Source organism: Balaenoptera borealis (assembly GCF_965194805.1).
Source record: "Balaenoptera borealis genome assembly, chromosome: 11".
NCBI lineage: Eukaryota > Metazoa > Chordata > Mammalia > Artiodactyla > Balaenopteridae > Balaenoptera > Balaenoptera borealis.
In genome coordinates this window covers 73,926,825-73,939,244 of record NC_138868.1, presented here as the reverse complement: position 1 = coordinate 73,939,244, position 12,420 = coordinate 73,926,825, and the positions used below count along the sequence as shown (strand labels likewise).

The 12,420-nt window shown below is 41.2% G+C and overlaps 1 protein-coding gene and 1 long non-coding RNA gene across 3 annotated transcripts in view; one reads left to right on the top strand and one right to left on the bottom strand.

Moving 5' to 3' along the window:
• The window catches only part of MAML2 (mastermind like transcriptional coactivator 2), a 362,457-nt gene that overhangs the window by 199,244 nt on the left and 150,793 nt on the right, over positions 1-12,420 (top strand). Inside the window, exon 2 of one of the 2 annotated variants that reach the window (XM_082339876.1) lies at positions 9,659-9,787. The exons of the other annotated variant lie outside the window; for it this stretch is intronic. Within the exon in view, the coding sequence (XP_082196002.1) occupies positions 9,659-9,787 (129 nt within the window). The remainder of the gene's footprint in view (positions 1-9,658; positions 9,788-12,420) is intronic. 2 annotated transcript variants of the gene reach the window in all.
• Positions 1-12,420, bottom strand: part of LOC309604980 — a 164,436-nt gene that overhangs the window by 116,630 nt on the left and 35,386 nt on the right. The window lies entirely within an intron of this gene.

The window sequence follows — 12,420 nt, the reverse complement described above, 5'->3', positions numbered from 1 at the left end:
CTGGCATTGGGTAAAGGTTCAGTAAATGCCCCCTGTTATTACCATCCCTCGTTCTGCTATAGCTGGGCTGCCTGAGGGGCTTCAGACACTATGGATCTAATGCCGTGTACATGCCTGGAGCTCAACTTTTAGAAGGAGTCCTTGCTGTTTCTTCTAATACATGATATCGCGGCAAATGAGGAAATAGCAGTCAGTGGTATTTGTGTCTTTCCATGGTAACCATTTCTGTTTACCCCTCTTAGCTGGAGGAAATGAAGGCAATAGCGGCTGAATTAGTTGGAACATGCCATTCACTTTTTACCACAATGTGGTAAGTAAGAATAGGGAATATGATTATAAAATTTCTATGTATCAAATAGTTGGAAATGTCAGATAGAATCTGGGGGAAAGAAGGATAGATTAATTTACATACAGCAAAACTTTGTTGACTCATTTCTTAAATTGCAGTATACTATTTGGACAAGAGTGTGGCCGATTTTAAATATATAAGAAGCATGATCTTCTAAGTAAATAAGTAATTCCGGAATCTTGAAGTACTTGGAACCTGTAACCTGGTAGGGGACAAAGACAATAAACAAGTAAATAAATAAACAAATAAACCAAGTATTTATAGTTTGTAATAAGAACTATAAAGGAAATAAATAGGGTTCTGTGTCCTACTGACTTACTAGCTGTATGATCTTGAGTAATTCACAGATCCATAGAGTAATAGAATTTGAAGGCATCTTAGAGATCGTTACAAAGGCTTTATGAACTATAAAGCACTAAACATATACAAAGAATGATTGTCAGCAATATCTAATTATAAGCCATTCCTACCTAGTAATAAAAGCAGCCATTAAAGACTTTTATTTTTTTTTTAAATTTTATATTGGAGTATAGATGATTTACAATGTTGTGTTAGTTTCAGGTGTATAGCAAAGTGAATCAGTTATATATATACATATGTCCACTCTTTTTTTTTTTAAACATCTTTATTAGAGTATAACTGCCTTACAATGGTGTGTCAGTTTCTGCTTTATAACAAAGTGAATCAGCCATACATATACATACGTCCCCATATCTCTTCCCTCTTGCATCTCCCTCCCTCCCACCCTCCCTATCCCACCCCTCTAGGTGGTCACAAAACACTGAGCTGATCTCTCTGTGCTATGCGGCTGCTTCCCACTAGCTATCTATTTTACATTTGGTAGTGTATATATGTCCATGCCACTCTCTCACTTTGTCCCAGCTTACCCTTCCCCCTCCCCGTATCCTCAAGTCCATTCTCTAGTAGGTCTGCATCTTTATTCCCGTCTTGCCCCTAGGTTCTTCTGACCATTTTCTTTTTTTTTTTTGTAGATTCCATATATACGTGTTAGCATACGGTATTTGTTTTTCTCTTTCTGACTTACTTCACTCTGTATGACAGTCTCTAGGTCCATCCACCTCACTACAAATAACTTGTCCACTTTTTTTTAGATTCTTTTCCCATATAGGTCATTACAGAGTACCAAGTAGAGTTCCCTGTGCTATACAGTAGGTCCTTATTAGTTATCTATTTTATATATAGTAGTGTGTATGTGTCAATCTCAATCTCCCGATTTATCCCTGCCCCTTTCCCCCCTGGTAACCATAAGATTGTTTTCTACATCTGTAACTCTATTTCTGTTTCATAAATAAGTTCATTTGTATCATTTTTTAGATTCCACATATAACTGATATCATATGATATTTGTCCTTCTCTGTCTGACTTACTTCACTCAGTATGACAATCTCTAGGTCCATCTATGTTGCTGCAAATGGCATTATTACATTCTTTTTATGGCTGAATAATATTCCATTGTATATATGTACCACTTCTTCTTTATCCATTCCTCTGTCAATGGGCATTGAAGTTGCTTCCATGTCCTGGCTATTGTAAATAGTGGTGCAATGAACATTGGGTGCATGTATCTTTTCGAATAATGGTTTTCTCTGGGTATATGCCGAGGAGTGGGATTGCTGGGTCATATGGTAGGTCTATTCTTAGTTTTTTAAGGAACCTCCATACTGTTCTCCATAGTGGCTGTACCAATTTACATTCCCGCCAACAGTGTAGAAGGGTTCCCTTTTCTCCACACCCTCTCCAGCATTTATTGTTTGTAGACTTTATGATGATGGCCCTTCTGACTGGTGCGAGGTGATACCTCACTGTTGTTTTCATTTGCAGAGACTTTTATTAAGAGCTTGTATTCCTCACTGGAAGTACAATATGTTTCTTAAAAACATAAAACCCATTTCATTCAATATTCCATATTTCAGTATTTTCACTATATTAAACTAGTTCCCTGCCAAGTGATCTGACTTAGAGAAGGCTGAATATTCACCTCATCTTTTGGAGGGAAGAGAATCAAGGTGCGTAATGATTATATGCACTGACACTCATATGCCTGGAGACACGACATGGCCCAGAAATAACAGATCTAGGTGCTTGTGAAACTTTAAAATCAATAATAATAAAGACACATAAAAAATAAAAACAAATGTATTTAGCTACTTTTTCCCAGATGGCGTTCAACAAAAATGGAAATCAGAATATAGACTTCTAGAAAACAGGCAACAGCATATTTATTTCATATTAATAGAACCATTCTTTGTAATGGTTCTCTTGTAATGTTTCATATGCTCAATATTGAACTTAAAAGTATTTCCATTTAATAGGAAATATTCCATTAAACATCAAATAAATTCATATCCTCACTCATTTTCATGAAAAATTCTGAGTGTAATCTCATATTCAAAGAGCTTAATTAATGTCTGTGAAGTGCCTTAAGTACCTTGGATAAAAATTATCAAGAAATATCTTTATCTAGGAGTACCCACTTGAGATGGTTTTGTCTTACATATCTTGTGTTTCACATACCTCCTAGCAGAGTATCATGCATATAGAAGGCACTCACTGTATATTATTAAATGATATGTAACACTTAAGTAGTTTTACTCTAATATGTTTTCTACAAACATTACAGAGTAGCCATATCTTGGGTGTGATCATTATGTTCCAGGATTTAATGTAAATTTTATCAGGCTTCCAGAAATACCTAGCACCAAACACAGACGAGACTGATGTATAAACCCAAATACCAATTTGGGCCCTTACAGTGAGACCTATAATACACAGCAGACCAGAACACCCCAATGCACAGAGGAATTCATCCTTTCCCACATGTGGGGGAGACAAATTACAAGGTCAGTTGCTTGTCAGATATGAAATCAGAGCCATGGTATTTGGTAGGAACATTGCCGTGCTGTTATCAGAAAGCTAAGAGCATAGTATATGTATCCCTCCTACAGGTTTATGTTTACAGAATGGCTGATATTTCTGTCTATGTGAGACATGCTAATAGATTACTATTCTTCAAGATTCCTTCCTTTTTGTTGTTGTCATGCTGACCATCATTCACATATTGTTTCTTCAGGGCAGGAGAAATCAAATGATTATGCTACAGCTTTATAGGTGCAAAAATAACTATACTCTCCTGCTAACATTTGATCTCTGAGACTGAAGTGTGGTTGATTCTAAAGTAGACTCACTAGGTCATAGACTCTGGCAAACTATTGTCTGTCTTATTCACCTCTGAATCCTTAGCACCTTGCAGAAGGCCTTTCACACAATTGGTCCTCAATAAATACTTGTAGAAGAAATGAATGAATGGATAAGTTACTATTACAAATTCCTGACCTCATTCTGTATACTCATTTTTTCCTAATTTCCTGCTCAGAGGATAACTTTTTGGAGATCCTTTCCTATAAGTGATATGGGCAAGAGCAAGATATGTATATGTGCACACTATTAACTGTATTCTATTCCTTTGCCAAATACATGATCCTGGCCTACCAGAAACTTTAAACTTAAAGTGTACAATTCATTGTTTTTTAGTATATTTAAAAAATTGTGCAACCATCACCATTATCTAATTCCAAAACATACTTATTATCCCATCAAGAAACCCCATACCCATTAAAAGCCACTCAGCATTGTCCCCCTTTCTCAGGATTCTTGGACCACTAATCTACTTTCTGTCTCTATGAATTAGCCTCTTCTGGGCATTTCATATAAATGGAATTCTAAATATGTAATCTGTCTTGAAGAATGTTCCATGTACACTTGGGAAGAATATGTATTCTACTCTTGTTGCATGGAGTGTTCTATACTATCAGGTAGGTTTCATTGGTTTATAAAGTTGTTCAAGTCTTCTCCTGTTGATGGTCTATCTAGCTATTCTATCCATTATTGAAAGTAGGGTATTGAAGTCTCAAACTGTTATTGTTGAGTTGTCTATTTATCCCTTCTGACAGTTTTTGCTTTATGTATTTTGAGGCTGTTTTTAGGTGTATATATGTTTATAATTGTTTTGTCTTCTTGAGAGGTTAAGCTTTGTATCATTCTTTGCCTTTATTTACACTGCTCCCTTTTCCAGGAATGTCAGGAATATCTCTTCATCCCTACTCTGCTGAAATTTTACCCATTCTTCAAGACGCATCTTTAATGCTGTCTTTTCTGAAGTAGTTCTCAGTCTTTTCTGCATGTTCTGCTCACTCCTACTTTTGTATATCCATATCTCTATTATAGAATTTGTGTTTTTGTCTTTCTACTCCTAATTAAAGAGACTGTTTCATTTTTGTATCCATTCCATACAAAATGGTAGGTATGGTAGGTATTTAATAAATATTTCTAACATCAGAAAAAGATTAGCCTCATTTTGAGAGATCCTAGATGATTGGTATAAGACAATGGGTAGAAGTTACCAAGCAAGAAGTGTAATTTAGAGTTAAAGAAACCTAAGATTTTTTTTTCCCTTGTAAAGAAATCTCAAGCCTTGAATGTAGGAATGGCAGATGATCTAACTATAGCAAATTATTCTTAAATGCAACTAAAATTCAAGTTATAGATCTTACTTCATCTTTCATGTCCCTGGTTTGGATCCTTTCTTCAAGATTTAAAACAGCAAGCCATGGTACATAGCATGGCTTGGCAAACTTAGAGCATTTTGGAATCTTCTTACTTTTCCCTAACTTCTTGCCAACTGGAAGATTGTGATGAGGCATGAGGTAGAGAAAGCTGTTGAGTGAGGAAGGGGGGAAAATGTCACATATCCCTCTTGGGTTTCTGAACCATGTTATGATTTCACTAGAAAAATGACATTCTTTTGGAAGTCATCTTGAAGAAAGTTCTGTGGCTCAGCGATGTAGGTGGCTCCTCTGGTTTAGCCTTCTGCACAAGAAGCCCTGCATGGGAGAATTGGCAGCCGACCTCCTATTCGGAGTCCAAGTGCCAAACACACGAACATGCATGCAAGCGTGCACACACGCACACACACAGAGTAAATGCTGGGAACATAATCTTTAAACGAGGTGATGAAATTGCAATGTTCCACGTGCTTATATCTTCTGTGGCCGTAGGACATGTTATCTGCTCATGATTTTGCTCAGTTATGCTCTTGGAATCATTATAAACTGTCTGGGACAATGAGCTTGAGATCATCGTTTTGTATATCTCAGCTGCAAGAAGGTAACTTTTCCATCACACCTAGTGGTTCTTAGCTTTGGCTAAACATGAGGACCATCTGGGGAGCTTTAAAAATTGCTGGTAGCTGGGTTCCACCCCCAGAGACCTTGGTTTAGTTTGTCTGGATGGCAACACAAGTGTTAGGATTTTCAAAAGTTCCCATCTAGGATTCTTATATACAACCAAGGACATGAACTAATCATCTAGAGTGGTGATTCTCAAAGTGTGTACCAGCAACAGCGGCATCACCTGGAAACTCTTTAGAAAAGCAAATTTGAGACCCCAGCCCAGACATACTAAATCAAAATCAGAAAATCTGGGGCTGGGGCCCAGCAGCAGTCTATGTTTTAACAAGCCCTACAGGTAATTTTGATGTACTCTAAAGTTTGAGAACCACTAGTCTAAAATGAAGAGACCTCTTTTCACTAATTTTTAAATGTTCTTTTAAAAAAGGTTAGTAGGATTTAATCAATTCAGTGTGTGTGGTGGGGGGGTCCACGTTATAGGCTGTATAGAGTAATACAAATCTCTGATTTTAATTTAGTGATTGCCCCATATACCTTTTTTCCAAGTTTGATGCTTGATAAATCTTGAACTAAATACTGTCTAGTGTATTTGTACCATGTAGATGGTTACTCTGGATGATGTATAGCACATCAGCCCACCAAAAAAAATAAGCCCAACGATGGATTGTCCTAAAATAGACTATAATGTAAAATGTCAGCCTGTGCCATACTAGAAGGAGTCTCCATGTTTTAAATAAATCACAATTTTGGACTTCGCACCTACTCTGTATGTTTTCTGTCAATGTCACATCAGTGAAATTCTGGTTTACCTTGAGCTGAATGATTAATTTTTGATTTGTGCTTCTTTCATTGTTAAGGAGTCAAGATCAGTTCAATGCTATTTTGCTCTGGGATGAAGACATTTCATTAACTCCACATCTGAGTTATTTACTTGTTTATTATTTGTCTTCTGGTTAGATGCTGTATAGTAATTGGAAATTGAAAACACAGTCCTACAAAAGGTATGGGAGAAGCCTGGGAGCCCCAGGCCCTGTGGGCCTGATGAAATGAGAAGCTGGATAACATCTTAGTGTCAGCCAACTCTAACACCTATGTGAGTGGGACAGATCATCTTTGTGTCATGTGAGAAGGTGGTGTGGCAGCACTTTAGAGTTGATGTTTATGATGATTCTAATAAACAAATGATGGAGCAAACTAGGACTGTGCTACTTAAGAGAGAGTCTGTGGACCTGCAGCGCTCTTATCACCTGGGAGCTCTTTAGAAACACAGAATCTCAAGCCCCGCCCCACACCTGATGAATCAGAATCTGCAGGTTCCCAAGATCTCCAGGTGATTTGTATGCACATTAAAGTTTGAGAAGCACTGAGCTTCTTTCACCGAACCATGTCTGTTTTCTTCTCCTTGGTCTACTGGAGTGGAACATGCTACTTATAAAGCAAGCAGCCTGTATTCCTTTCCATTCTGACGTTTCCAATGGAAACAATAGGCTCAGTAGGATGGGAAATCAGCAGGAATAGCTGACCAAGAAAGGAAGTTTAGATTGAACAAAGGTTTGGTTCATTTTTATAGCCCCTAGAGTAAGAACAATACTGTACAGAAGCTGTTAATGATGGGCTGGATTGGAAAGCAGTAATCTGTGCCAAAACTCAAATGTGTTTTTACTCTAAACTTCCCTCCAGATGTCCAGTTATGCTGTAGAATTTCCAGCTGGTAGGAACCCCATAGAAATGGCTGGTCACTAAAATATACTTAAATATAAAATAGATCCATATTAACTTTATTTTCAATTTTTTCTGCTCTTTTAATAATTTCATTAACTTCCATTAGGCAGCAAATGATTTGGTGCTGATTGAAAATGTCTAGTTGACCTTGATGGAGAGATTTTTAGTGGAGATTGTGCTCTGTTTAACAGCTCACACAGGTAACTATGGCAACTCTCCATTTCAGTTATGAACATGTCATACAAACCCTAAGTGAAAACAGCTTCAACCTACCAGTCCTCTTTAATAAGTAACCCAATAATAGTGGACCATTCAATCCAGGGAAATAATTGAAATGGCACCAAGGAGGGAGAGCTATAGTCTTAACACACTGGCCAACCTGTTAGCATGATTCCCTGTGTGCCATTCAACAAATCACCCATCCACTTTAAACAGATGAAGAGAAACCCATATAACTGTTGCGGTAGTTTTGCCCACCCATATTCTGTTCCTTTCAGGCTGAACTTTACAAAAGGTTTCAAGAAACAGTGGCTGTGATTTTCCCAATTTGTGGCTGGAAACATTGAGTGAGCAAGAGATTTGGGCACCATGTGCTCTATGGCATTCTGCAGGAACCATGCCTGAAATTACTGCACTGACCTTACTGCTACAGCCTTTTCCTTTTAAACACCGTTTGCTTCCCCACGCCTGTACCCACATGCACTGTCATCAAGCTTAGATGCCAGCTCAGAGACACTCAGTGGCTCCCCATTGTCTATAGCGTGACGTCCACATGGCATTCACGGCATGGTCTGCCCTCTGCCTACCTCAGCCCACGGTATAGGGACCACACACCCCGGCATCCAGAGTCATTGATCCTCAAATATGACCAGCACTTTTATTCCTCTGTAACTTCGCTCGTGCCCATCCTTTACCCTGTGCTGCGCTTCATCTCTTGGTCTTCCATATTGGAATCCTTCAGGCTCAGCTCAAATAATCTCTCTCCTGGCAAGTCCTTCCTGATCACCCTAATCAGAATCATGGGCTTCCCCTATACTCCAGGAACATTTGGTTTATGCCTCTATTGTAGTGTGAACTCGGAGCTGACTCATGTTGTAGTGAGATGGTACACCCCATAAGGGTAGGGGCCATGTCTGTGTTGTGTCATTTACAGATACATCCTCAGGGCCTAACACAGTGCCCAGCACAGAAGAATTGTTCCACCAATATTTATGGAATGACCGAAAATGTAAATTAGGTTTCTATTGTAGCCCAGCCAATCTGACGTGATTGTCTTTCTCTCCACTTTCCAAGAGCATCCCCACCGCCAAGGTCCAACTCAAGTACAATATACTTTCAGGCAGGGAATTCCCCGGCAGTACCGTGGTTAGGACTCCGAGCTCTCACTGCTGAGGGCCCAGGTTCAATCCCTGGTCAGGGAATTAAAATCCCACAAGTGGTGCAGGTCGGCCAAAAAAAAAAAAAAAAAAAAACTTTCAGACAGCTTCTCTAATTTTCAAAGTCTAAGATGACATCTCTCCCTGAACCCTGATCCAGTATTTGCTTTCTCTGTTACTCCTTTATGTGCTATCATTTTTCTCTCATAAAATTTTACCTTTCTGTTTCCATACAGCGTTATCTTTTCAACTAGACTCTAAGTGTCTGGCAACTAGGGACGATGTCCTGTATCCCTCAGAGCTCCCAGCATAACACCTTGCACATCGTGGACACTTACTCTACAGTTATCGTTCATGAGTCAGGATATCGGCAAAAGTACTACTGTCAGAAGGAAGCCTTTTCCCAGGCATCCCTGAAGTCTGGGTTCCCGCTCTGCATGTGAATTAGAAGTCTCGTAAGCTGGAGACCGCTGTGGGCCTCTTTCCCACTCTAACCCTGCCCACCGGTGCAGTTGCAACCAGAACCTATGCCCTTTGCTTACCGACAGATAAGCACCCTCTAAAGAATGCTTTGATCCCTTCTTTTCTCCTTTATCCTCACGGCCTGACTCACGTTACTGCCTGGCCTAACATAGTACCAAAAAGGCCATCCTGGAGTATGCCAAGGAAAGGGAAGAGGGGATGATTAAGGGCCGCATTTGATGTTGGTCTCACTGAAGAACCTTTACTCATTGCCTTTCACCTCACCATTAGTAACATGTCAAGGGCTGCTGGGGGTCATAAATAACACAAACTGTTCATGACACAGAGAACAGGCAAATAGTACTGATTCATTTAGGGTTTCATAATGCGTGTGCCAACCCAGCACACACACTGTGGAGCTTGCCTCCCCATCTGTAGCCCAGACCCGGAGAGACGGGGTCCACAGATGTGAGCATGCGCTTGTGTAACATGGGCGTTGTTCCAGCTGGAGTCAGAACCAGCAGCCACCTGTCACGTTCCAGGTGTCCCCCCATGGCTCTCCTGCCCCTTCTGCTGACAACTCCCGGAGGCTGAGACTTGGAGATGGGAAGTGTTTCCGCACCATTTCTGTGCAGCATGGCTCAGAGACCTCACGGCTCAGCCTGTACAAGGTAAAGTGCTTCTGCTTCAAGAACCATAAACAGTCTCTGTTCGGAGTCTGTCTCTTCTCGTCTCTGCTCGTTTGCTTCCCTGCCTCCACCTCCAGGACTCTGCATAAATCATGAACTTTTCAGGTCATTCAAGGGCAACTCATTAACCCTCCCCCCCTTAGGAAGAGACAGCAATGTCATCTCTTCCTAAGTGGTGGCTTAATGGCCACAAGCAGAAAATGCTTTATCAAGAGGCAATAATAAAATAATAAAAGGTGGCTCATGAGGTATGTAATAAATGGTCCAAGTTAGGGGATAAGTGCCGGTCCATGTGGCCATCACTTATTCTCACCAGTGGATGACCTAGGGGGAAAGAAAGAAGCAAAAGAAGCCCTGGATTGGGAATTATTTTGAGAAAGCTACATTTGAGCTTAGTACATAAGCAGCTTCTTTTAGCAAACCGTAGAAGGTTTAGCATTTGGTTTCTGGATCCACATTTACTCTTCTTAGGATTTCTGTGATCTGTGACCCTTCTTTTCTCTCCATCTCATGCCCTTTTACTGGGTGCATGCACATATGCTTGTTCTCTCTCTCTCTGTCTGTCTCTCTCTGTCTCTCTCTCTCTCTCTCTCACACACACACACACACACACACACACACACACACACGTGTTGACTTTAAATAAACAAAAGCATGGTGATGAAAAGAAGACTGGTATCTATAGAATTTTATCCTTTTAAATATGCTTTCCCAGGGATTATCTCAGTAAATATTTAAAACAACCATTCTAGTTAGGTAAGGCAGGTGTCATGATGAACATTTTACTGATGAGAAACCCGGGATTGATTTGCTAAAAGATAATAAGAGAGCCAGAATCAAGACTGTCTTTCCAGTCTCCGTCCCAGGTGGTTCTCCCGCCTACCCCACTGGAGTCAAACCGTAGAGCACACAGCATTGTAATGATCATCTTACCCACCCCTCTTGCCAGCTGAGCTGGGAGCACTCAGGGCAGGGATAGGTCTTATTCACGCCTGTCTCCCGGTTTCTAGCACAGTGCCTGACACAGAGGAATACTGTGTGTGGAAGGCAGGGAGGAGGATGAATGCCCTCTGGAATGCTTGCAGAAGCAGCCCCTTGAGAGAATAGGAAGGGAATCCATGGCCGGCGGAACTGGAACATTTCTAAATCATGTTGCCTCCCCGGGGTAACTCCTTATCCCTACCTGTGAAGGCTGTGTCACTCTCTCGCCCTTCCCCATCTTTAGATACTTACTGTTCCTCAGCTTACATAGTCCTCTGGTTCATAAAGGCTACAGTGGCTGCTGCTTCCCTTATTTGCCAGCCCAGCACCTGGTGATTCCAGAGTAAACCCTGGGTGACTGTGACAGGCTGTACCTTAGAGCTGGCTCTAAGAATGTTACATATCTAAATGGCAGTCTTCCCTCAACAGGACAGAAGTCCCCTAGCATATTTGGGGACACTGCACGTAACCACAAAACCAGATGCATGTGGATTATTACACATGTCCGGGGCAAATGGTAAATTGCCAGCCTCTTTATTCAACAAGCATTATTGAGCCTTATTAGGTGCCAGACACTGCATGAAGTGCCGGGGACGCAGTGAACAAGCAGACAAGCTTCCTGACCCGGAGGAGCTCAGCCAATTGTAGAGATGGGCAGATGTGTGACTACCAAGAAAAAAGACTTTACATGTCTCTCAGGCACACCTTGCCCAGGTAAATTCTAATGACATCTTTTGGAAATCTGGTTCCTGCCTTCAGGGGGCTGCCTGGGAGCTGGCTACAATGCCGTCAAGGGCACGGAGGGGTGGGAAACAAGAGAAGGAATGCTTAGAACAGTAAGGGTGGTCATTGATCATGAGAGAGACAGAGATGGCCATCTCACCACCTTGGACCACCTTGATTGTCCTGTGCACAAATGTATCCAAGAGGAGAAACCTAGACCTCCAGCACTGAAGGGTTTCGAATGGATAGATTCAGCCAGCCCATGGCTCAGCTCGGGTCCCTGAAATGGTCCCTGACATCATTCAGATGCTCATCAAGCCCGTCAGGCAAGTGACTATGAGACCTGTCATTTCAGCACCAGCACCATAAAGGGCATTCACTAGGCATAACGCAGGTTTGCAGCTTACGTTTCCTCTGCCCTGGCCAGGATTGTGGCTCACATTTCACTTACATGGGGCTTTCGGAGTACGAGACCGGGCACGTAAAGAATGGGATAATTGATCTTTTCCCTCCTGGCTGGAATCTGTGGTTGCATTCCCTCTAAACCGCACAGAATTCCGATTTGCTGCCTTGGATTTTACAGGGTCCTCTGTGAGAAATAAAAGCCTACAGGTGTGATGGTTTACTGCAGCCGTGGAGATAGAATTTCTTATGACTAAATGGCTTATAGTTTCTCAAACCGCACCCGCCCCACACACACACCAGCCTGAGAGATTTGCCTTCATCCAACCTCCGTTTCTTAGGCAGTTTTCTCCTTTGTCTGGTTTTCTTTCCCTCCCTTCATGGCTACTCCCACAGACCCATTTACAATAGGGCACTTAAGGAGACTTGAGAATTTTCTGCAACTGGGGAAAAGGCAGAAGAGTTTTTGAACGGCACCCATGGGGGAAGAAAAAAAGGTTTTCTTCCCC